The 26,584-nt window shown below is 44.5% G+C and overlaps 2 protein-coding genes across 6 annotated transcripts in view; one reads left to right on the forward strand and one right to left on the reverse strand.

Moving 5' to 3' along the window:
* Positions 1-123: 123 nt before the first annotated feature.
* The window catches only part of RNF123 (ring finger protein 123), a 90,708-nt gene continuing 64,247 nt past the window's right edge, over positions 124-26,584 (reverse strand). For all 5 annotated transcript variants that reach the window (XM_083488643.1, XM_083488645.1, XM_083488644.1 and 2 more), the window contains exons 36-39: positions 9,713-9,855; positions 5,042-5,136; positions 2,180-2,265; positions 124-1,525 (exon numbers count right to left, since the gene is read on the reverse strand). In XM_083488643.1, coding sequence (XP_083344769.1) covers positions 1,426-1,525; positions 2,180-2,265; positions 5,042-5,136; positions 9,713-9,855 — 424 coding nt within the window. In that variant the 3' untranslated portion in view covers positions 124-1,425. The remainder of the gene's footprint in view (positions 1,526-2,179; positions 2,266-5,041; positions 5,137-9,712; positions 9,856-26,584) is intronic.
* AMIGO3 (adhesion molecule with Ig like domain 3) lies at positions 21,327-24,972 on the forward strand. Its single transcript, XM_083488724.1, has one exon. It carries the CDS (start codon positions 22,558-22,560, stop codon positions 24,103-24,105), a length of 1,548 nt encoding a protein of 515 aa, XP_083344850.1. The 5' UTR covers positions 21,327-22,557; the 3' UTR covers positions 24,106-24,972.

Below are 26,584 nucleotides of genomic sequence, written 5' to 3' on the forward strand. Positions count from 1 at the left end.
TGTATGGCAGCTCACTTTTACCGCTGCCTTCCTTGCAGCCAATCCCATCTTGTACTGCTGCTGTGCCAGCCTTTAGGACAGTGCTCCATAAAATGGAGAGAAGAATACACATAGCTCACCGCCTTAAGGAATAATAATTTAATAATATTCCATTGTATGGAAGTTAACACCCCTTCCACTTTGGAGGGTGGTGGGGGAGAGAGACAATCATAGATGCACATAAGTTAAAATTCCTTGCTTCAAGCACAATGCTTGCTGCCCTCCCCGACACTTCTGGTTACAAGTCACACACAGTTAGTAAATTAAAAAACAGCAACCATCCTTGTCTGCTCCTGGATAGTACAGGCAGCCTGGTCACACAGTGAAGGGCTGGTGCCATGGGCACCTTCTGCTGGTGGAAGAGAGCAGTGCAATCAGGTTCACCCCTGCAGTAGCCCATAAAGATCAACCTAGCTCGTACTTCTCCCAACCAGAATACAATGCATGGGACAAACTCTGGCCCCCGCTATATCTGTTTTTCTTTTCTTGGAGAAGCTTGGGAGTCTATTCAGACTCATTCCTCTGGTTGTTGTGGGCTTCATCTCTGCACTTCTGTTAGTCATGGCATAGTGTGCCTGCTGTTGCATTCACTAAGCTCCCCAGACCAAAAACTGGGCCTTGTGTCTTTGCTATGCGTATCTAGCAGTCCCTACCTGCAAAGGAAAGGAGCTATATGCACAAAGAGCAGAGTCTAATGTTTAAGTGGACAGATGGTACAATCTTTCACTTACCAGCGCATCTGATTGCAGGTGGGAGAATGGCTTGTCAATATCTCCCTCCGTCACCAAAGCATATCAGGTGGCACAGCTGGGCAGGCTGCTGCACGATATGCCCACGTAAATATCTCAACCAGCTCTGAGCAACACACACACTTGTCAAAACAGCTGCTAAGCGCTGCAGCAAAAAACACACTTGGCTAGTGGCCAGCTGGGCTCACAGGAGCGATGTTGCCTGTGAGATCAGCTTTTACCCCATCGAGAAAAGCACCACACCAAACGGGATGTGTCCCAGCTACAGTACGAGACAGGCTTCCTGGGGCAAATGCAGAAAAGGAGCTACAGATTCAGGCTGAGGTAGAAAACCTGAGCATGTTCAGCCCCCTTGTACATGCCCCATGGGAAAAGCCCAGTGCCTGCTGGCTTGGAGTCAATGACAGCAACAGGAGGTGTACCTAAATTCAGGGGGGTTGAAGGATATGATGTGGCCGAGGGGATGCATATGGCAGTGCCTGGCCTGCAAGAAGTGTTATAAATTAAAAAAACACACAACTGAGCTCAGCTGTGCTGAACAGCAGCCGCCTTTGACAGAGGTGCTCTCGAAGCAAGGAGAGTCCATCTTGTGGAGAAGCTGCCTGGGCATGCGGCCCTGCCCTGCAGGGTCCAGGCACTAGGAGGTGGCTGGCTTCATGTAATCATCCACACCCGTGATGGTGGCTTTGCAGAAGAAGCAGTCCTTGTTGTTCATCAGGTGCTGGTTGATGCAGGCTCTAGAAAGACAAGAGCAGGAGGCCTTGGACATTTGTTCACAGCTAGAGGCCGAGCTTTGGCCCAACAAAGTACCTAAAAGTCCCTTGCTAGGCACAAATGAGTGCAAGTGTCCTGTGCATGCAAGATAATGCCCACTTTCCTCTTAAAATCAAATTCTACAGCTTCTCTATAAAACAAATTACACAAATTTGTTTTGGGGGCATGTGCTAAATCATGGTCATGACTTAGAGGAATGGGAGACATTGAAGTCTTCCCGTGCCCCCAGCCAGTTTGAATCCTGATCAGCCTTTCCCATGGCTTCTAAGATTTATTTACAAATGGCACACTTTATCAACCAAACTTTGCAGCCCAAAAGGTTAAAATGCTAGCTAAAAACACACACAAATCAGTTGAATCTGCATGCGCAGTGCAATCACAGCCTTGCATATGGGAGAGCTGGCCTAAGTAGCTATTCAGAAGCATCATGCTGCTGTGTCTTTCCATTAGGGCAACAAGTGAAAAGGATATTCCAGCTAGGAAGCTTCAGAGAATTCAAATGGCAAAACCCGTTAATTAAATCTCAAGCTATGGTCGGGGGCACCTTCTAGGATCCCTTCCATCCAACCAGGAAGCAAAAGTAGAGAAAAGCCCACATCCCCCAAGGGATTACTCACTTGCAGGACTTGTGGGAGCATGGCTTGAATACGGCAGATATGGGATGCGCGTAGCAGATGGGGCACAGGTCCTCCTCACTGGTGGGCTGCAAAAGAAGCAACACATCCACTCAGTTTATTGGCAGTTGCCAACACTCAGCCCACATCATGGTGCAATGCAAGGCATCACATGGCAGAAGAACAGCAGCTCATTAACAGTTAATAACATGAAGGTTCTGCACTAGACGCTGAAACTGAAATGGCTGGTTGGCTTCGTACATTTCATGCCAGGGCTTACTTAAGACACATGCTCCAAATTTTAGATCAGAACCACTTGTGTTGCTTTGCTCCATGCAGCAACTCTCGAAGAGTTTTGCCAGTGAGGTAGGAGGGGAAATGGTTCCAGGAAGATTCCACTATCAGCTATGAGGGCTCTACTCTCTCAGGAGGGCTACATGAACTGGAGGGCTACCTCTACCTCCATGGCCAAGGAAAGAGGAGAAAACAGGAATTCTAGCCTCCTGTGTCCTGTTCTTCACAGGGCAGTGTCCACCTTTGATTGCTCCTCCTCATGGCCTGATTAGGCCCTGGATGTCTAGAGGGGGAGTGTGATAGGTCTGTCTCGCTCTTGGTGCAAAATGTTATAGGAACATGAGCGGATGAACCTCTCTCCCACTGCCACTGGGATGTGGAGTGAAGCCCACGTTTCCTTGCTAACTATGCTCTGTAATTAGGGGAAGGATGTTTTTAAAAAGCTATTAATTTTATTTCCTCTTCTTTTAACTGTAACGTCTTTCACTGGGGAGTTCTATAAAAATGCTGATGACCGTAGGGACTGCACTCCTTTGGGTATTATGGGGACTCCTTCTCCCGGTTGATGTCATAATGGAAGGGAGGGCCTTGTCTGTCCAAGAGGTGAGGGAATCCCAGTGAGCAGACTGCTGCCACTAGGGGGAGAAAGTGAGATTTTTAAAAAGTTTTGGAAAGATAACAATATAAATGTATCTCTTATGAATCTCCCCCTTGGAGCACGGACCATGAGCGCTCCCTGTAAAGACCACCGTTAAGTGCACCTATACATATCCTGCTATCTTTCAATATAATTTTGGGAGAGCTAATAATCTCAGCAGCGGAAGCAGTAGTAAAGAATATACGGGGCTAGTCAACTTCTCTGCACTCGTCTCCCTGTGCAAAGAATGCACAGAGTTCAGCTTAGCTTGAGGTTCTTAATGAAGGCTTGCTTCCTGCCCCGGGGTTGGCCTAGGCTAAGAGCATGAGTTCCTACTGAACCCAGGGACAGTGTGTTCCCATCCCATCAGCTGTCTCTCCCACCCCACCCTGTCCTCCTGCAGCAGCCTTTATGCAGCTCCAAACTGCAGCTGGAAGATGAGCAGCCACATTAATAATTCAGATCCTACCCCTGGCAGAGATCAGGTTGCTTCCTGGATCACAGCTTCTCTCTGGAGGTCACCCAGACAGCAACACACGCAGGGGCTGCTTCAGCAGCCGGAGTCCATCTGGGTAGCTTCTGTGCTGCTTAAGCTCCTCCTCCCTCCATGCCCATCCAGTCCAATTTTTTTCCAACAAAGAAACCCAGTTCTGTGTCTTCAATTTTGCAAATTCATCTTGAACAGCTTATTCTGCTTCCAAGGTTCAGAATTTCAGAAGAAACTGGAATTGTTTGGGCAAAGATTTGGGTTGGGTGGGTGGTAGGGGAGGGAGAATGGAGCTCTCAGGCCTCACTTCCCTGAAGACAGTGGAACTTCTTCCCACTGGGATATCTGCTTGGCCGCTGGGTGTTTGCAGATTACAGATGGTGGAGAACACACAGAACAAGCATATTTCAGTGGTCATAAGTAAGTGCTGTACTCAGCGACCTTGTTAAGTGAGCACATAGCACAGGAATTTTGACTCTCATATTCATTCTATGTTGTACTACTGCTGGGCTGGCTAAACCCTAGTTTAGGGGCCTGATCTGACCCCTCAGTCAGTTTTTGTCTGACTCCCCACCACCAATTTTGGCAGTGCCAGAAAAAGGGGAAAAACAGTGTACACTCGGTAGGAGGTAGGTAGGCTTCAGAGCCTTCGATGTTCCCCCTTCCTAGTCATCAGGCAGATCATTTGATGAGCAGAAAGGGGATAATAACCCAATTCCTCGGTTGATCAGCATGGATCAGCTGAGAAGGGGGGGCTGTGCGGCTCTTGAGTGTGTCATGTATGTGTGCATGAAAGCAGTTAGGGTGGGCACCCCCACAACTGGCATGTAAACCTCAGAGCATGGGCCAAGGATGAATGTGACTCTCAGCCCCAAAAAAAGAATAGGCACCCCTGCTTAATGAAGTTGAGGATATTATTAGCTTAGTAAGAGTGCATTAGCACCTGTGCATATGTATGCTACGCATCTACCTGTGCCCATTCTCAGATCCTGCTTCCGCAGGAAAACACACTTTCCTTACAGATGGCTCAGAACTAGCCCTAAAGCAGGGGTGGTTATGAAGGTGATGCCAATATACAGTTGGACTCCCAATGGTCAGCAGTGATGGGAGCTGGAGTCCAGCAGCAGCTGGAGGGCACCACATTGGCTATTGCTGCCCTACAGCATTAGAGGTCAGCATCAACCTTTGCCATGGAACGTGGACACTTACCCCATATGGTTGTAACATGTCCAAGCCAAACCAGGTACCCAGTGTTGCCAAGCAAGGTCAGTAACGGCCCTTGTATCTGCAGGACCCTGTGAATGCTGCGCCTTCACTTCCCTCGGGCAATGCAGCAAGGGCCGGTGCTTGATATTTTGCCTCGGTTGCGGTCCTGCGAGGGGTGGTGCTATGGAGGGTGCCTTGGGCAAGTGGCCACACACATTCAGTTCATTAGGTGGAAGCTTACCAAGGTGGAGGCTGCAGCCTGCTTGGACTCTTCGCTGAGGTGGCCCAGCATTTGCTCCACCTTGGCCAGCTCTTCCTGGCTGATGTAATCAGTGTCTGCAGAGAAAAAGACAGATTAATGATAAAGGAAGGACAAGTGGCAGCAGAGTGGGGGGGGGCACAGAGCAGGGGGTGTGGGGGGCCTTGCTCCGGATTTCTTTTTTCAGCCCCATCCCACCAATGACTGGTTGGGAGGGATTAAAATGAAGCTGCGGTGGAGGTGTTTGGCCACATGGTGGCAGAGCCCAGCATGAGCTGATCTGTTAACCAAGTGAGGCGCAAAGAGGTGAGGCACCTTGTTCTCAGTGTTATCACAGGACAGAGGAAATGGCTTTGCGCAGTAGTGATCTATGGGACAGGGACAAGGGTAGAGTTCTCAAAAGCCACCACTTGACAGCATGCATGGAAAGCAGCATGCAGGTATAGCTTCCCTGGGCATATTGTGGCCACAACTCTTGCTACAATTAGACAACCCAGAGATTTAGAGTGCTGAAGAGAAAGACTAGTCTATGTTTTAAAATATGCAAGCTTTCAGAACCCTATAGACCAGTGTTCCCCAACCTTGGGCCTCCAGCTGTTTTTGGACTACAGCTCCCATCATCCCTCGCTAGCAAGACCAGTGGTCAAGAATGATGGGAATTGTAGTCCAAAAACAGCTGGAGGCCCAAGGTTGGGGAACACTGCTATAGACCATGCGATCAAAGATGACCAAGTCCTCCAGACAATGACAAGGAAATGGATGTTAAATATTGCACCAAGAGTGGCAAGGCATCCATGAAAGGGGTGAAAACTCTTCAGTTGTCACAGGGCAATCAAAGCTTCTTATCTGAGCAACTCATGAGGGGGAACACAGGAGTGATCCTACAAAGGGTAAGCAATGCCATTAAGGTCAATGCCATTAAGGGCTCTGGCTATAATATGTGAGAAAGATCTTCTGAAGCATGCATGCTCCTGCATACACACACACACCCCTCCGCCTCTCTCTCCACCCCTCACACTTCTGATAAGCACGTGTTTGTTCTGGGGGAGCCTTCATAAGAAGAGCTCTGCCGGATCAGGCCGATGGCCCATGTAGTCCACCCACGGTGGCCCATGTAGTCCACCCACGATGGCCCATGTAGTCCACCCACGGTGAACTACCAGATGTGAGAAACCCACAAACAGGATCTGAACACAAGAGCACCTCCCCCTCCTGCAGTTTCCAGCAACTGGTATTCAGAAGTATTACTGCCTCTGACCTCTGCCTCTGCCTCTTTGGTTTCCTTAGGCCTCTGGGATTTGACACAGCAAAGCGCCTGCGAGAACTAGCATAGTTTTCCTTACTGGGCCGAGCAGGAAAAAATGGTTGGCAGAGAAGGCACAGGGCAACTTTGGCCATGCCCATACACCCGAGTCTATGAAGCAACCTTCAAAAGCAGATCTAATATTTGCAAAGACTGCCTATGGCAGAGAATATCAGCCGCTGGGCCAGCTCAGTATCAGCATAGGTGGTGCTGCTGGCAGATACACAAGTACATGCATTTTTGGAATCAGGCTTTTAGACAGACACTCTCTGATGGGTGGGGCGGGAACAGTCCCTCCACAGCCCAGAAATAGGATGGGAACACAAGCACTTTGCTGTAGGGTAAGGGAATTCAGAGCGAGGCAAGAGGGTGCAACAGTAGGTAATGCTAGACTGACGGGGGAGGGGCAGGGGACTCAGCATGCTCCATTCTGGGAAACAATTAACAGTGCCTCTTTAAGATATAATGCACAGTGCATTGCGGAAAACAAAAGAGAATCTGCCTGTGGTGTCCTCTGCAGGCTACTGCCTTCCCTCTAGCACACGTTTTCACACTATCAGCAGGAAAAGGGAACCTGCAGTTGGCAGGCAGGGAAGTCCCACTTAATAATGACATTAGCGGGAAGGAAAGGACAGTGGTTATATTCCCTGTAGACTCGAATACAGCAGCAACCACCCCAAGGCACAGCCTTGTTCCATGTGAGGCATCCCCTGAGCTTTAGGATTCCCAGTTAACAGTAAACCCAGAGCACTTTCTAATATTACTTTCCTTTTTTTTGACAGCAGAGGATCATCATGAACCTTCCATAGTACTGCTTCAAATTTTTCCCAAGCACTCAACAGTGAGCATATTTGGACATGGTAGAGTAATTGTCATTACCCCCTTCCATTTCTCTTAGATTTAGCTTTTCTGGGCTCAGCGGAGATTCACAAGGGAAGAAACCAGAGATCATACTTGAGCAAAGATGCGGTTTATCATATTGGCTAAATGACCTCTCTAAGATGCCTTAGTTCTGTAAAAACCTGGAAGTGTATTGCTTTTTATCAAGGCTGGACCAAGACGTTTTGTTGCCTGAGGTCTGAAGGACAAGATGGCACCCTCCTTCCCATGCCATGTATAAAATCCAACCAGACTGGCAACTGAATCTTAGTTCAACAGTAACCATGGGGTCCTCCACTGCACCCAAGGACAGCAGCCTAGCACAGTGGGCGTAAGGCAGATTGCACGGCAATCACACAGGGCCAGTCCTATTATTAGGCAGAGCGCAACAGCCGCCTTAGGCAGCAGATGCTGGATAAGCAACATCCCCTGGCCAGTCCTCCAGTGTCCTTTTGGCAGCTCCCCACCTTGGGAGGACAGAGCTGTGTGTGCCATGTGGCCTGTCTTGCACCTTCCTAAGTTAGCTTGCTGCCTTCAGGTGCTGAAATATGCTATCCCATCACAAGTCCAGTCAACTTCTGTGCATGGAATGGTGAGGGAGGGGAGAGGCCATCATCTAGTCATTTGCCTCAGGCAGCAAATTATCTTGAGCAGGCCCTGTACACAACGGCTCTGCCCTTTAGCACTTTGCTGTTGTTTCCTATCCTACAGTATCTGTCTCACTCTGCCTAATGGTAGGGCTGGCCCTGGTTTGCATGCATTCGCAGCTGGAGAACAAAAACTGGAAATGCCTCCCCCCCCCCCCGCGCAAGCCTGAGCAAGGAGGCCTTCAGCCAGCCTTTCATAGAGAGAGTGAGATAAATCATAATGGCCACAATTCAGCGGAGGTTAAAAGAAAGAGAAAGCTTTGCTGCCTGCTGCAGTAATCTTCCACAGTTCTCAATCACTTCAGCAGCTCTGCACCACTACCCCAATCACATAATGCCTTATTTCGTCATCAGCTCAAGATCTCCATGGAACTAACAGTTTCTAGAGGTTGTGTAAATAAAGCCTGCACTATTCCTTAGGGAATCACGGTTTCCTCCATCTCAGCGCTCCAATTGCTTTCCTCTATCTCAGCAAACTTCAAGGGCATGGGCAGAGCCAAGGACAGGAGCTTGGTTCTCTCTCTCTCTCCAGCTGGACACACATTTCTTTTAAGAGATGGCATGTGGCAGTTTGGTATGCAAATGCATACATAACAGTACGTATTTTTTCGCTATAGAATTTTTTTTTGCTGCTATCCTACTCAGCGAATAGGATTGGATCCTTAAAATGGGCTGTGGGGCAATGTTAAGTGAAAATAAAATAAGAAAAGATGCAAACTACTTCTTCTCTGAAAACACACACACACACAGTGGGGCGGATGCACAGTGTGGGTACTCTACACAGCCACGACTGGTCCCTCCGGGGAACCCTAAGCAGTGCCATGTGCTGCTCTGCAGTGCCACAGGACAGTAGGCCTGAGCAGCTGAAGAATAAGCTGCCTCTGTTGCTGGCATTGCTGATGCAGGAATCTGCCTTCTATTGAGGCAGGCCCTTGAGTCAATCCAGCCTCGTATAGTTTACTATTCTAACTGGCAACAGCTCTAGGGGGTCTTGGGCAAAACTATTTCACATCCCTTTTTACCTGATCCTTTTACCTGGAAATGTAAGAAGGCTGAACCCGGGACCTCCCTGCATGCAAATCCTGTGCCCTACCACTGGGCATCCCACAAGTCCACATTGCTCCGCTAACCCCCCTGCACCTGCTCTATGCACAGAGCTACAGTCAGCTCACCACCCAATTTGTGACTTATCTTGTTTTATTGTGTTGTTATTTTACAGCAGATGCATTTTAAAGTGTGGCTTTATTTTTCCATGTGGCTTTATGGAAAAGCAGCCTTGAATATTTCTTAGAAGAGAGGCTAATGAGCTTACATATATGTATATACACCTTTTTTTCCCTTTTAAAACCTATTCTTTTGCCTGAATTCTTAGCTGATCCTTCTTAAGAAACGTAAGAAGGACCCTAATGGATCAGGCCAGTGGGCTAATCTAGTTCAGCATCCTATTCTCAGAGTAGGAAACCATATGCCTGTGGAAACAGGATGGAACAGTTGTTGCTGTTGCTGTTGGAGAGCAGAGGCACAGCAAGAGGAAAACGGAGTCATTCCCATGTTGTTGCCACAGGGCAAATATATTTGGTGGCCTCAAATACACAAAGCATCTGTGAAGAGCAGGGACAGGCAAGGAGGGAGGAGACACACAGCAAGGTAGCAAGGACAAGACAGCTGTTTACAGGCTCTGTAGCAGAGATCTCAGTGATCACCCTTTCTACAAAAGGCACCTAGGAGTTACCCAAATGGCAAAGTGGCAGGCAACAAGGAGCCATGCAGGAACAAGCAACTCATGGCATATGTTAAGCACAGAAAATCAGGGGAGATACTTACAGCTCTGCAGGGAGAAATGTTTCTTGTCAGCAGAAGCTGATGCCATCCCCAAGACTAGAGGCTCCGTGTTCCCCAACAAGTACTGAATAGAACGGAGCTGGAAACAGGGATCTGCCAGCAGCACAGCTGTTGCTCGCTCAGCCCTGGAAAGACAGACAGACATGCTTTATGAAGGCCTTGTCTTGGAGTGGCAGCACACCTCGCTGCTCTCAGCAATCCCTGTGTGACATGGCAACGTTTGTGTTCATGAGAACTGGCACCTCTAGGAGTAAAGGACACACTCTCTGGTCTTTAGAGCAATATTGCTTCATTAATATTGTTGTCAGACCTCCTGCCCTGAGGCCATCACAAGCTGCTCCCGTTGCTCACTGGTGGCCTAGCACAGCAATGGATGGTGCAGACCCAATGGCAATGGGAGAGGAAAAGGCAGGAAGTCAGAGAATGGGCCCATATGGTGCCTCCTAAGGGTCAGGCTGCTTTATAAAGACATCTGGAACTCCCTCTTGGCCAGAGTTGGTGGTCTCAAAGTGTAGGACATCTTGACAGGTCCACCTGACTTAACATCGTATGCGTTATTTTCTAGGTTGATGAGGCTTCATAAAATGGGGACTGCTTAATTCCAGAGGCTGGTCCCTCAGAAGCCAATGCCTTTTGTATAGACACGCAGCACAGCTTAACGAGCACCAAATTTTCCAGCCACCTTGGTGTACAAGTTGCACACAATCAGAGGGCAAATGTCTCCAAAAAGCAACAGCATCCTGGCAAATTAAATAGGTCTTGAACAGCAGAAATGGCATTCTTCATTTGATTGATATTCAACTCAAGAGCAAGAGGCAGCTGTTTAGCAACTAGATTGACTGACATACTGCATTTGCTATATGCTGCAGCCTGGAAGAACAGGAATGGGTGCAGGCGGGGGGAGGAAATGTCACAATGAATTGTCTTGACTAGGAAGCAGAACCTCCATACATTTTAAGCACCTCTTTCAGCCATTTGTTGGGTCAGGTTCAACAAACACGTCCTACTAGTGGAAGCCTGAGCAAAGGCTGGTTCTCTTCCCAGCATGCACCCCCAAAATGGCTGAGGGGGGTCAGAAGAACGCCCATAACGGGGGGAGGGGAGAGGGGAGATTGTTCTACCAGAAAAGCAGAAATGCTTGCACTGATGGAATGATCTCCTTATCACTATGTTGAATTCTTCTCACTATCTCTGTTATGAGGGAGATGAGTAGGACAACCAGTAAATACCAAATTATGTATATTTATTTTCATGCTGACGCCAGGTTGTCTGTTTGTAAACAAGCACAGGTGAGAGGAGAGAAAGCGGCTGCCCTGAAGGAGCAAAATACCGGTAATTAAAAATGAATTCTCAGGCATTAAAGTTATACTTAATGAAATCCACCATTAAAAAAACCAACCCTCAGTCTGAAAAAGGATTTTTATTTATATATTTAATTCATCATAGGATCACAGGATGCTTTGCAGCATAAAAACACAATTAAAAAAAACAAATGAAAGAATAACCCCCCTCACCACATTTGTTATCATCTTGTTGCCATAAACACCTGATCATGTTGAGAGTCCAGTTGCTGTAATGATTCAAGAGAGCTCTTATCTGCACTGACTACTAATTATGAATTTAAAATAATGACTATGACACCTTATTTACACTGGATCAGCTGTGATGTATTATTTCTCACTAATTAGTTGGGGTTTCTGCTACTTTCCTGCAGCCATTTTGACTTACCACTTACCAAATACATGTAGAATTGCAGCTTAATAATATAATCTTTTATCAAAATGACCATTCAGAATTTTTAATTACTTCCTCCTACTCTTTCCATTCAAAGAAGATTAAATATGGTAAGAACTGTCTTAACAGGTGAACACAATAGTTGGATTAAGAAGTCTTACAGAATACTTAAACCCTCAAATTTCATGATGGTACACGAAATGATATGTTCATGATGGAACATATCATTTGCAACAGGAGTTATATTTCTGCCAGTTTTTTACATAAACACACACACAAACATTAATTTCTTGTTATTAGTTTTTTTTGTTCTTTGTTGGTCTTCTTGTTATTATAGATTTGTATTATTACAGTAAGAATTTAATAAAAATTACTTGTTAAAAAGTTCAATTTTTCATGTTCCATAACTGAAAGCCAACCTTTGTTCATCACAAAGCATTAGAAGATATGTCTCATTACTATAAGGCTACAATGCTCCCACAATCAGCAAATGAAGCAGTCACAATAAGACAAGCAGGCCAATAGTACAAAGAACTGAAGAGATGAAATTTATGGGAAGTATTATGCAGCCCTACACAGAACTATTACAACAGCTACCAACCTCATAAGAGTGAAATGTGAGAACATAAAGTGGAATCTCAAAAGATTAAAATCAGAAGGCACAATTGCCCTCCTCATACACATAAAGGGAGACGGTGCTGTGTTCTCCTAGCCCTGCCCCGATGTTGCTATACCTCTGACACTTGCACATTGAGTGGGATTCTGCAAAGGCACACCTATGCATGTACATGGAAAGGCACTTTATGTGAGGACACCTCGACCATGCAGGGGTCCTTGTCATCTCAATTGTCTATTTGCATACAATTGTACAATACCCTTTTCTGGTGTCCCACTCAATGCCTAGATTTCAGATATGCAGCAACAGTACCGGCCCTGCCTTTCTCCTGCCCTCCATTTTTAGTGAATGTATACGGTTCAATGCTAAGCACATGGCAGCCAGAAGCAGAATGGACAGCGTTTCCTGGTAATCCAGTATAAACTCTTGGAGCTATTGTGATAATTTGAAAGCATGAACTGTACTAGCACTGTACAGAGAAACACATGGGGCCCTTCCTATCCTCAACATACCATACAGGGGAATTAAAGTCACATCATTTCCTGAAGACCACTGATTTGAAATTGGGGTTTACAGGACACTGTGCTGATGTACTTTTGGAGTGGTTCACACTCTTGTCTCTCTCACTGCTACTCCCTTGCCTCGCTCTCTCTTTATCCACAGCTCCCTCTTCCCCCATTTTCCTCCCTCCTTGTCCTATGCGGACCTGGGGCTGCTGGTTGCCTAGCCTGCTCTGTGGGTAACTGTTGGACCACATCAGAATACAGGGATTGGTTACAGATACAAAGCAGCACTTTCCATCCTTGTAAGAAGCAGTGAGCCTGCTTCCTGGAATGCAGCCAGTGCATTTCCAAGGAACATGCATTTGTTTCTACTGTACACTTAACTTTATGGCTGTGCAAAGCTGCCAGTGGGGACTACTGCTGTCTGGCACCCCTTTCCTCCAAAGGAAGACTAAGTCAACATTCAGAAAGGGCCTTTGTGAGTGGTTTGTCAAGGGCAGAATGATCCAGACTGCTCAGCAATGCAGCACTTGGGTGCAGAGAAGAAGGGACCGAATTGCTTTTGAGTACTATTAGCTTTCCTACTCATAAAGTGAGGAAGGCCATTCCCTTGCTGAGAAAGGAATTAACACACAGTCAGGGTGCTGCCAAAACACCACTCATTTGAAGACCTGCGCAAGTCTCTTACCAATACCAGGGAGAGCAGCCAGAGCACATTGAACTGAACTGTTTCAAGAGACAGGCCTCCTGCTTCATTCAACCTGTGGTGCCATAACTGAGGACTCTGCAGTGAGATGGGGAGACTGCTCACCTGGAAAGGAGGCTGCACATGCCGTGGAGAAAGGGGCTTCAGGTGACCTTCTCTAGGAGAGGGTTCAGGACTTGTGTTTGTTATAGGGAAATCAGCAAAAACAAAGTGGCCCTGTAAAAGACTGTATGTGGCATGTCTACCGCCACATACATGTATGATACAATACCAAAGTGCAAATCCAAACACAGGCAATTCCAAAGACCTCAAAGAAATGGATGGTTGAGCTAACCCAATGTTTTGTGTTGAATTTTGACTATTTCTACTGAGGAATCTTATATCGTTCCAGAAAACGTCTGATGCTTTAATGGTCATGTTGTATTTTGCTAATGGGTTTTGTGTTGTCTTCTCCAGCTGCTGAGACTGAAAAGCTTTGCATAGCTTGAAAAAAATTGTGAGAGGAAAGTCCAATTTAAGCATGTTAGGCCTAATGGAATTACAACCCACAGATCACTTCCTGATGGCTAAAACTAATTTGATATTAATTGAATTACTCTTCCTGCTCAGCCTGCCACATAGCAGTGACCTAGCTCTCACTGAAGTGGTAAACATGTGTCTCACTTGTACCAGTTCACAGTGCATTGGGAGGCTCACATGCCGGGATGCTCCCCTACACATAGAAAATGAGCATGCCAGAGAGAAAACCAGACCAGAGGCCTTCTTCCTGACATGCTAGTTTTCTAGGTGAAGGGATTTTTTTTTCATGAACAAAGGAAAATTCAATCACGTGAATCCCCACTTGCTCTCAGAGAGAACTGGATATTTTTGTTCAATTTCTTTAATAAATTAAATGCTTAAATCTGCATCATCTCAGATGACGATTTTAGCTCAATGACCTCAACATTCAAGCCTACTTCATCAACTATATGGAGAATGTAAAGTTCATGGGCCTAACCAGGTCTGACTTCACATACTGTTGGATATATAGATAAAGGATGATGAACAGCTCAGTTCATGTAAAAGTTTTGCTGCTTTGTATCATCCATTTTGTGGAGAAGTATGTTTGACACTGGGTCTCAACAACACTTTCACTTCCCTTCCCTGGAAAATGCACCACTTCAAGATCAGAGAGGAGAAATCAATTCATTTACAGCTCACTTCAGGGCATATGCACACACTCTGGAATCACAATTCAAGAAAGACATGGACAAAGGAAAAACAGAACACTTAATATTTGCTTAGAGGAAAAAGATTGCAAGTGGGGCCAGAGATTAATTTTACATATATTTACAAGGTTTTCAGGAAGAAAAACACTATATCACCAGAAGACTATTAAAATTACAGAAAGGCTGTGTTGTTGTTGTTGTTTTTAAATTAAACATTAGGTAATTTGAGCTAACCCTGTCTATGGAAATTGCGTTAGGATTGCCATATTTCAAAAAGTAAAAACCAGGACACCCCGAAAGTTGATGAGTTGTATTTTTTTTTCGATTGACTTGCCTAAGATCCAGGACAAAGTGCCTCCTTTCAGACATCAATTCCTTCTTTGAAATCCCAGTAATGTCTGGGAAAATCCAGGTGTATGGCAACCCTAAGTTACTGTATCACTCTCTTTCATTCAACATTTTCATGAAAGTGCCGTCTGTCCAGAGTAGCCTTTCCTTTTTCAGATCCAGGAGAGGCCTTTCATTTCAACCTGAAGAATGGGGAACCCCCTTTTAAAATCCATTTGCAGCCTGTCTCTTAGTTACCATTGGCGTGATGCACCTTCTGTCAGACCCAGTTGTGGCTCATGAGTTGAAGAACAATGGCATAGCACAGAGGCAGGGAATCTCAGGTCTAAGGGTCAAGCACAGCCCTAGTCTAGGCTGCTCTCTCTGTCCCCAATAATTCTCCCCAGGCTACCCCTCACTCAGAGTGTTTTTGCCTGGCTGGAATGTGTCCTTGTACTCTGATAATGCCTCTTAACTTGTCTGGATGGAGGACAGAGAGGGTTGTGTGTGTCCGTAGAAAGTAGCCTACTGTAAAAAGGGCAGAAACGCATTCATTGCTCTGTCCATTTTTGCTGCGTCCCTACCCATCACTGGCATGTGGCATTCAGAAGGTTTTCCAGAAAGGAATGTGGCCCTCAGGCTGAAAAAGATTCCTCACTTCTGGAATAAGAGTACACTGCCTTAATATACTGCTTGAGTCATATGATCAGTGGGATTAGGCACAACTCTGAAGTTAAGAGGGAAAAGGGAGTCTTGTAGAAGTGCCTGAGTGCCAGCCTAATTTCTATTGGATGGGATTGCAGAAATGACTAAGAAGCCTGCACCATTAACTCCTAAGACACCATCTCTCTTGGCTGCAAAGTTCACTTCCTTTCCCTTTTCAGATCTTGACCTTCAAGAAAACTTGTCACCTTTAAGAGATGTGTCAGTACAGTCCTATTGTTCCAACGGCAAAGATGAGCAAGACAGCTCAAGGTCATTACATTTTGGGTTGCAAAACAAAAGTAACATAGTTCTTGTTGTTGTTGTTTAGTCGTTTAGTCGTGTCCGACTCTTCGTGACCCCATGGACCAGAGCACGCCAGGCACTTCTGTCCTCCACTGCCTCCCGCAGTTTGATCAAACTCATGCTAGTAGCTTCAAGAACACCATCCAACCATCTCATTCTCTGTCGTCCCCTTCTCCTTGTGCCCTCCATCTTTCCCAACATCAGGGTCTTTCCCAGGGAGTCTTCTCTTCTCATGAGGTGGCCAAAGTATTGGAGCCTCAGTTTCATGATCTGTCCTTCCAGTGAGCGCTCAGGGCTGATTTCCTTCAGAATGGAGAGGTTTGATCTTCTTGCAGTCCATGGGACTCTCAAGAGTCTCCTCCAGCACCATAATTCAAAAGCATAATTCAAAAACATAGTTCTTACGGATTTCAAATGCAGACTACATCAGGCCTAAATCGAAATCGGAGCCCTGAGAAACACTGTCGTTCAGTAGTTTGTCAGGAGCACAGCTCAAGGAATGTCTAACAGCCTATAGTAATGTCACCATGGAACGTTACCAAGAAAATATCTCCTTTTTTAACACTGAAAAGGCAATTATCTCACACACTCTGAATTTATCTTATAAAAATGCAGCAGTCACTACTGATTCTTGCTGAGAGTGGAAAAACACTGGCCATTAAATAGCAACCCCATATACAAGCTAGAGTAGTGCACTCAAAGGTCTTTGATTAACCCAAAATCTTTGCATTAGAAGCATTCAACTCATTTGGCAATTCGGAATAAGTTTAGGGCACTTGCTTGGATGCAGTCAATTTACCATGCACTTGCCACACCAGCTTTATGCAGATCACTTAAAATTGATGCATATCACTTAAAAGCAGAGTGTGTTGGTTCCCAACCACATGCATTTAGAACTATTTAGATGTTTAAATCATGATCCCTTTAGCATATGTAGTGGTTGTTAATGAATGCACTGTTTCCTCAGGGTTCTTACTTCACATGAATTAGATGCTACATCTTTCATTTTTTGGCTCACACACATAAATTTTTGTTAGTTTTCTGTTGGGGGGAGGAAGGTATGTTACTTTTCCATCAGTTTAAATGTAGGATACATCTTAATTGTACTATTGTTACTGAGAAAATGAATACGTATAAAGGCATCCCTGTATTTGAAAATGAATTTATAAGTATTTTTTTAAAAAAAAACATGGTCCCAGCTTCACCAAAAGAAAGCCAATCTTGCATTACAAGTAAGAGGCAGGTTTCAAAAGATTAATGTTTCAAAGAAAAAGACTTGCATAAAAATCACATGTACTAATTTATATGTATAGCTGCAACATATACATACATATATATTATTATTATTAACATCAGAAATAGTTACTAAAATTTAAACAGACATACAGAGCTTCCTACTTATGCAGGGGTTATATCCTAGGCCCCTGCACCCGTAAGTGAAATTGTGTAAAGAGGGAAGCACCCTCTAAAAATCCTTTAAATGCTTTCTCTTTAATTCATACCAAAAAGACTGCACGTATTCCAAAGAAGTGAAGCTCTGGGGCTGGCAAGAGGCTAGAGGATGCATGGGAAAGCTGCTGCTGCTGCTGCACTACCCCACACACCAGCTGTTAAGTGGGGAAGCTGAGACCTGCTGTGCCTCTGGTCTCTTTGGGGCTTCCTCGGGAGCTGAGAGGACTCTCCAGCTCTCGCCACTTCTGGGTATGAATTGAATGAATTAATTACTTTCTTGTGCTGCACATATACACAGTCACACACAAGTAGAACACCCGTAAGTTGGGGGATGCCAGTATAATACACCTAATCTCACCATAATGGAGAGGAGAAGGTGACTTGTGTGCCTGCTCAGTCTGCTGTCCAGGCGCTAACTGCTGGTGGGCAACATCAAGGCCTCTCCTGCTCTCCTCTGTCATGGTTCTTTATCTTTAAATTGGACTTTGAATTGAGAGCCCTTTAAATGGAGGATGACTTCAAATAGAGGCTGCCCTCTGTAAACAGAACACATGGCCACTCTGATTCAGGAGTATTTCACCTCTGGAAGAGACAGAGGAATAAGCTAGGAGGAGGGGAGACAGAGCCACTCAGCAATAAGGGGGTCACTCTGATTGCACATTTAAAAGCAGCTGCACAAAAACATGCAAGCAGCTTTACATAGGGAAGCATCTGGCAAATATTTTCCCCAAAACATCTCCCTTGCAACTTGTAAAATAGAGGGTTAAGCACCCACTACGTCCTGCAGCTGCTGCAGCCAAATTAGTCATTTGCTGTACTAATGGAAACCAATTATTCTGCTTTGATTTTCACTTTCCTCAAATAAAGCAGCCTGGATCTCCCAGGAAATTGCCCTCCAGCTGCTGCTCTCTCTGCCCCAGCAATTACTCTACAGACATGCCTGGTCAACTTTGAGCATGTGTTCAGGGGCAAAGGGTAAGTCAATGGCATGCAGTCTCTCTCTTGCCCTCTGTCCATTGAGGAGAGCAAACTGTGTTTCTACAGAGTTGGAATTACTGGACAAATCACAGTCACCTCTGCCTCTGCTTTGATCAGAGATCACTTATTGCAGTTGGACCTCTCTCCAACAGTCCAACAGTCTCACCTGATGACTGATGGCACCAATGCAGCCTCCAGTTCAAAGGATGCAAGTTGAGGTCACACTATTGGTTCAGCCACAGGTAACCATGGAGTGATGAAAATCCAAGATAGTCAAGTAAATCAATACCAAAAGTATAAAAGCCTCAACAAATGTCAAATATGTAAATAGCGATGAAGGGAGGAAAATCAATAACCTGTGCCTCACCAATTATGTAGATACTGACATACAGCACAGACTAAAAAAAGACAATGGTTGTAAAGAGTTTGATCTGATTTGCTGACTTTTGGGACTTGGACTTGGGTCAAGAAGAGTTTAGAATTGTGAGGGCCTTCAGACTTGGAAGAGGAGGGAAAGAAGAGAAGAATAGAATAAGAGACTGCTTGATCACCCTTCGAACTAAAGAAGAGAGAGATAGAATTTTGGGTTGGCACTACCAGAAGAACCTAGAAGTACAACAGTCAAGAGTGGAAATTTTTAAAGATGTCCCGAAATATCTTTTGGATCTTGGGCCAAACTGTGGAGATGTTGTTGCCCTGCTGAGAGGGAATAAGGTCATCTTTGGGTGGGAGTTTCCCCAAAGTCTGTCTTTCAGTTTCAAAGGAAGGAAAATAAAAATAAGATCAGTAGAAGATAAAGTAAAGTTTCTGTATAAATACGAAGAAGGTTGATGGACTATATGGAACTGGCGGAAATGACTGGCAGAATCCGAGACCAGGGAGAAGAGTCGGTGGAAGAAGATTGGAAAAAGTTTAAAGACTATCTATAGAAATACTGTAAAATTAATGAATGTTAGAAAAATGTTGGAATGAAGTTATATGGCTTTAGTAGAAATGTTATAAGGAATTAAGTATAAATAGATTAATAGAGTATTAAAGGAAAAATAAGGTTAGAATGTGTTAAGATGATTATAGGATAGAAAACAGAGGAAGATGGAAAGGAATTGCTGAAACAATTAACAGAAGTGGAATACAAAAAGGGAGGTGTGAGGAGGTCATTGAAATAAGTGAATGAAAGATAAGATATTGAAATTGTTTGATGTATTTTAAACTATTTTTGTTTTGTTTTGTTAGTTTAATGTGTTAGTGTTATGTAGTGTTTTTATATTGTATTGTATTGTTCATTTTTTTGTAGTGTTTAAATTGTTGGAAAAGTAATAAATATTATTTCCCCCCCCAAAAAAGTAAGGAGTTTGATCTGGCTTCTGATATCTATGCATCTGCCCTTGAGAATTCTCTCATTCTCCCTCTTCTTCCCTCCCTCTCTCTCTCACACACACATTTGCTTCCTCCACAGGAACAACACTTGCTAACACCTTAGCAAGATCATCCACACAATAAACAGCCAATAATAATTGCATCAGCACACACAGAAAATGAAAATGAAGAGAAGGGGCAAAATCTGAATGGAGAGTCAACTTTTTTTTAATGCTGGCATTTTGAATGTTGCTCAACTTTTGTGTCCGGATTTTTGCTTTTTGAAATATGGTAACCCTAGGTGTGAGGAATCTTTGGCTCTCCAGATATTGCTGAACTACAATTCCCATCATCCTCAGCAAGCATGGCCAGGGATGATGCGAGTTGTAGTTCAGCAACATCTGGAGGGCCAAAGGTTCTGTACATCTGCTCAAGGACAATGATTTGCTGTATAGCTAAGTTGGTTAGAGCATAGTGTTGGTTAGAGCATAGTGTTGATAACACCAGGGTTGTAGGTTTGATTCCCCTACAGTACAGTTGCATAGTCCTGCACTGCAGGGGGTGGACTAGATCATCCTTCCTCAGGGGTCCCTTCCAACTCTATGATTCTATGATCAGCTTCCTTATGCAGAAAAACTGAAAAATGAGATAAACTGAAAAGCTGGATAACCAAAAGGACCTGTGATGGCATGGAACAGGTCTGTTTGATGGCATGAAACAGGTCTGTTTGATCTAGTACAGCCAAGCAAATTATAATGCATGACTTCACCCCAAAGTGTAAAGATAGCACTGATCGAATTCAAAGCCGAACACTCTACTGCTATCAGGGATTTGGCAGTGACAGAAAGTGTGGTTGTATACCACTACAGAAGCATACTGTAGGATAATGAGGTTGTACACTGCTTGTACGAAGCCAAGGTAACAACAAAGGATGAAGGTTGGAGAAACAGAGCGAGGTGATAATCTGGCATAGCAACAGAAAGGATGTCACTGCCTCCAGCCATAAGCCTTCCCTGAGGACACCATATCCTGGGAAGGACCACAGTGAGGAAAATTTCAGAACTGTGCCAGGGGAGTCACTTGTTAACTTCAAAAGGCTGAAAGACTCAAACACACCAGTCACAATGAAAACAGAAGCCTCAAGCTCAATTTGCTTTCACAGAATCAAGGAGTTGGAAGCAGAAGTGGCTGGCAGGGTGGACACAACCTCCTAACGGAGGCAGCACTGCTGCTGACTGGGACAGAGAGTCCCAAGCTTGCCACTGCCCTGCCCTGTTCTGAGAAGCAGCAGCAATGCTGCTGCTAGGAAGCTGCTTTCACAGCCCCAGCAGCTGTTGCTGGTTGGAAGGGCACCCCACTGGTCAATACAATATCTGCATCTCTGGCAGATAACTATCCAGTCTCTGCTTAGTTACCTCCACCTTTGTTAGTCTGTTCCATTGCTGAATGGCTATTACCATTCAGAAGGTTCTCCTAAGTTTCAGCCAAAATCTACATTCTAGTATGAATGTGTATTTATACATTATGCTGTGCTTTGGGTATTAAAAAACAAGCTTTCAGGTGTGCATACACTGAAAGTCTGTGATGCTGACATAAGGTTTTTTTTAAACTATATTTTTAGTTAAGAGGCCTAATCACAGAAGCTGTCATGAAGGTCACAAAGAAACTACGATCACATGTCTACTATCCAGAACAATAGGGTCACAATCTTGGTTGTGGTCCTTTGGTGCTACGGTGTGATCTATTCTTCCATGCCTACCCCTAAAAATAATAATAATAATTCAAGCAAGATCCAAAGATTACAAAATTGCAAAGACTTACATAGATGCACTGAGAAACTGTGAACAGCGGAGGAGCTTGGGATGCTTCGCAAGACCCACCCCCTCCTTTTACTAAGCCTGCTTCTTTATCTCCCCTTATAATAGTGCTGCTGGCGCAAATTGCTGCAGCTCTCATGTGCCACTCTGATACCCAGTCCAAGGATAGCTGTGCAGGATTTTTCTGCCCCCACATGGCACAACAAAGAAACTACATGCCATTCAGGAAAAAAAACCCCTTCACTACTGTCCTCCCCTTCCCCTCTCTTCTTATCACCACTCCCTCTTACACAAGCCAATAGGATTTCTTCTTGGTCCACAAAGCTTACCCTTCAGTGTTCACAGGCAGCTTGTAAATAGGAACAGAAGAGGGTGAAAGTGTTTGCATACAGTGCTGTCGGCTGAAAGATGAAACAACCGGCAGGAAAGAGTGATGCTGCTCAATATAAACCAGAAAGGAAGATATCCGGGTAAGAGCTGCTTTCTTTGGCGTTTCTATATGAGATTATAAAGGTGAAGAAATGGGCTCGCATTGGCCCTTTTATGATGAATCTGTACTGGAGTTGCTTAGCCTCAAGATAAGGATTCACTAATGGAAACTTTGGGATCTAAGGACACTTGACTTGGCAAAGCAAAAAAAAATGGATCCAGCTTCCCCCTGGACCAATGTTACTGAAGGAGCAGCCTCAAATAGATGCAAGGTTGGGTTATTTGGAGAGAGACACTTTAGAGGCAAATCCTGTAAACATGCTCAAGGCTTTTGAATCAGAGCTCAAGATGATCTATATAGACATACCTTGTTTTTGAAATTATTTGAGGCAATACATGCAGACAGACTCCTGCCAGTTTCTACAACTACCAAGAGAGGCATGCAGAACAGCAGTTACATGCTGGCCTTTGATTACAGCATATTTCTTAAATGCCTGTTTATTCTGAGTGAGACAACCCAATATTTTAAGGAGCATAATTCAGAGTCTTTAGGCACCATCTGATTTTACCGATTCATTCTACTGTTGCCCTTTCACACATCAGTGTCTTGCAAGAGGAATATATTCAGTGTGAATTTGACTTTGAAAACTTATTTCCCTGCTAGTGACAAACCAGGGTGAGCTCCACTGTTACATGATGAATGTACTGACCTTGGCTTTATTTATTTGGAAACTGCTTGGAAAGCTGTTAGTTTTCTTTGTCCTGTGCATTCAAGTCAGCACCTTAAACAACTGCACTCTCAGAAGATGTCCTGAAGTTTGCATTTGTACTGCTGATCTCATGAGTTGTGCCAAGAAGGATCTTGAACAGGTCCCCAGCACCCTGCTTCCCACAGCCACTACCTTGGACCTCAGCTACAATAACATTACTCAGCTTAATGACTACTGGCTGGCTGCCTTACCACGTCTCCAGACTCTCAGGATCAGCCACAACAAGATCCACAATATCACCCGGCAAGTGTTCCACAATGCCACTTACATTTTACACCTGGACATGTCTTCCAACTACCTGAGCACTGTGGAGAAGTACTACTTTGATGGCCTTGTGAAGTTGGAGGAGCTCTTGCTATACAACAACAAGATTGTACAAGTCGATCAAAATGCTTTTGTCAAGTTAATCAGATTGCAAAAAGTCTACCTGAGTTGGAACAGGCTAACAAAATTTCCATTTGAGTCCATTCAAAGACTTGAACACCCATACCTGAGAACCCTGGATCTGTCTGCTAACAACCTAAGCAGCATTCCTGTTCAAGTAATAGCAACTTTGCCTGGGTACATAAAAAATGGCTTGTACCTTCACAACAACCCTGTGATATGTGACTGCTCTCTTCATCTGATGCTCCAGGAATGGAAGCACCGCGGTTTCAGTTCTGCGGAGGATTTTGTAGAGGAGCACACCTGCAAAGCTTTCCCCAATGTGCCACGTTCCTTAGTCAACACCTTCAATTACAACAAGTATATTGGAGATTGCTCCTGGAACCAATTTGACATTCCCCAAATCCTCTGCCAAGTGGGAGAATCCTTGGTAATAGACTGCAACACGAGCCTCCATAATGACAATGCCACAAACTACAGATGGATCTCTCCTAGACATGAATTATTCATGTACCCTGAGCACAGTAATCAGGAGCATCAACCTTTCAGAAATGGAAGCCTATTGATCAGAAAGGGTAACCGTTCCCATTCCGGTGTTTATGTGTGCATAGCCATCAACGAGCTCCAACAGATCAACCAGACGTTTGAAGTCAACATCACATTTCAATACCCCAAACCACCCGAGTCTTTCAATACTGGCCTCACAACCCTCTTAGGGTGTGTTGTAACTCTGGTACTTGTCCTCATGTACTTGTACCTCACACCATGTCGCTGCTCCAAGTGCTTCAAGAAGCCCGCAAGCCCCCCTCCAGACTGCAGCGCCCAATCATCCATCCTTAGTACCACCCCGCCAGCCACAGATGGGCCAAATCGCAAGATCAGCGCAAACAAGCATGTTGTTTTCCTAGAGCCCATCAAGGAAGCCCAGAATGGCAAGGTCAGGTTGGCCGTCAGCGAGGACTTTCCAGAAGCTAAAAGCCCCAGACTCTTACAGCTCAAGCTGGACAGTGAATCAATCAGCTCAGTCTTTTCAGATCCTCTTATCATGTCCTATGAGGAACGAGAACAGACACCGGCAGATGGATAGGAAGCAATCCACAGGAAGGATGCAGCCAAGGTGGAGAGTGGGGAAGGAGTGGGGTCAAATCCCATATCCATTGTGGGAGGGAGAGGGAAGACAATATATATTTACAAAGCATCTCCTCACTGAAAAGCACAGAGGAATTCTCTTCATCTCCCTTGGATGGACTACTGTGGTTTATTCTTAATTTCCTTCATCTCCCCTAGAAATGGTGGAGGCCTTTTCTTCTAACAATTCTAGTCTGACCGTCCCAGAATCCATTTGACAAAAAATATTTGAATGCTCTTTACACATCCCAGATGACTACAGCCTGCTCAGTAGTAGAGACAGTAACTTGTAGCAGAGAGTACCATCCCCCTTTAGAAAACTGCTGTGGAACACAAGATTGTGTAATGGCTTTGACTTTCAGAGAATAAACATTTGCTATATAAGCAAGCCTGTTTTTATTTCTGGAGAAGAAAGAGTGCCCTTGCTGGACCAAAGAGGGGGCCATTTCTTACTTTTTAACTGCTTTAATCAGCTACTGCTTCTAATATTAATTTGGAAAGTAGGTTCCCGAGCCCATACTTTTCAACTTACGTCTAGGCTTCTTGGAACAAGTCATAGCATGGCTAAAAACTGAAGCAATTGCTCCCTTTACAGAGGTCACAAGCCCTGCTCCAGATGACCACCTCGCCCTTTTGGATATGTGCAGTCAGCCACGTAAGTGTCAGAAACTGTAAGAGTCAGTCTTCTGCTTGAATCAGCTTAACAAAACTGCTTGGTATTACTGCCTGCCCCTTAAAAGCACCTTGTTCTGGGTTTGCTTTTAATGAGGAACCTTTTCCCTAGATTGAATTCTTCGTATCTACAATAAAATTCTAATAGCTCGGGCATCCTGTGCTTTTGGATCACTGTGACAGAAAGCAAAAATCGGTGCCAGAAAATTATCCTTGGGTTAGACTTGAGAAGGGCAAATTATTTATTTTGCTGTCATCACAGCAAAGAGGAGTTTGATCCCAGACAGGGTTAAAAAGGATGCTATTCTAGACACAGTGCTGATGTTGTGTTATGTTTTTTAAATGTACAATTAACCTATGGCTGGCCAATTCAGATAACTGGATTAGATAGACAAGAACACTGCTTTGGTTAGTGTACCTTTTTATATAACTTAATATAGCCATTAAAAGTTAACTTTGTTTCTCCCCACCCACCCCTGCCCCAAAAGCTGTTGTAAATAATCAAATTCAGGAATGCATTAGATTATTCATGCACCTAGTGTAATTACAACAAGCCAGCTCCGCTCCGCTCTGCGCTTAAATGAACCATCTCCCTGCCTTTTTTCTCCTTGAGAAGGGCAGATGTGCTTGGGAGAATGAAGCATCTAGCTATTTTGGTAGTACTTTAATCCATGTAATGATAATAATTGTAACCTGGGGGTAGATTTCCTCTCGGGTTACATTTAAATAAAAATGCCCTTTTATTATAAAATGTTGTTGTCTGCATCTAAAATTGTCTTTGCCCTGCAACGGTGTGAGACGGTGCAGGCTTCGTCTCCCTTGTCTGTGGCCAGGTAAAGCTCCATATACAAAGTTCTAGTTCTTTTAACACAAAAGGAGCTCAAATACCAGTCTAAACCCAGGCACTCTAAATATTAGAGATGTCTCTGATATTAAAACCAAATTACAACACAATTTAATTTTGGCACAGTAAGTGAGGCTGGAAGGTGCAAAGAAAGAAATGCAACACAAAATTCTAAGTCTGTGGGCAAGAACTTGACACATTATACACAAACAAATATTTACATGTATGTGTATGTGGGGGGGGGGGGGTCCAAGACTGAGGAAGGAAGAAAACATATGAAATTCCATGAACATTACAGAGCAAACTATGCACTGCCAGAGGTTCTCACAAACTTGTATTCTAGACAGCCACAAATGTTGTTGACGTGAGGCTAGAAAAATCCAGGGAAGATATTAATATCTTCCAAGATCATCTGGGTCAGGGTGTTTCTAAACCAGAAGCTAAGAAAAATAACCAAGATTGTTTATTCTATTAACATTTCTTGCTTGCATCTTGTGAAGCATATATAGCCACTGACAATCCTGAATCAGGATTCCTGATATTCAAAACATAGAGAGATGTGCATCTTTAGTCTGGCCATATTTTTATGCTGTGGTTCTGCACACCAGGGTCAAAGCAGAATATGGGGAAAGCAGCAGGAGATGTCAAGCCATGATTTCCAGAACTTGAGATGTTCTATGCTGTTGAGATGCTCCTACTATGCTGTCTGTGGACAGAGTCAACCTGAGCCTGGGAAGAGTAGCACACCAAGCAACTGTCAGAGACAGCAGCATTCTGTATCACAGCCCTACTCCCCCCAGTTCTTTGCCAAAAAAAGCTAGTAAGTCACTTGACACAAATCAAAACTGAATTAAGCAACATTTGCTTCTTTTCATATGTGCACATGTCAAACACCATTTAACTCCTTAAAAAATCCATATTT

This window comes from Podarcis liolepis (assembly GCF_965112155.1).
Source record: "Podarcis liolepis genome assembly, chromosome: 2".
Lineage (NCBI taxonomy): Eukaryota > Metazoa > Chordata > Lepidosauria > Squamata > Lacertidae > Podarcis > Podarcis liolepis.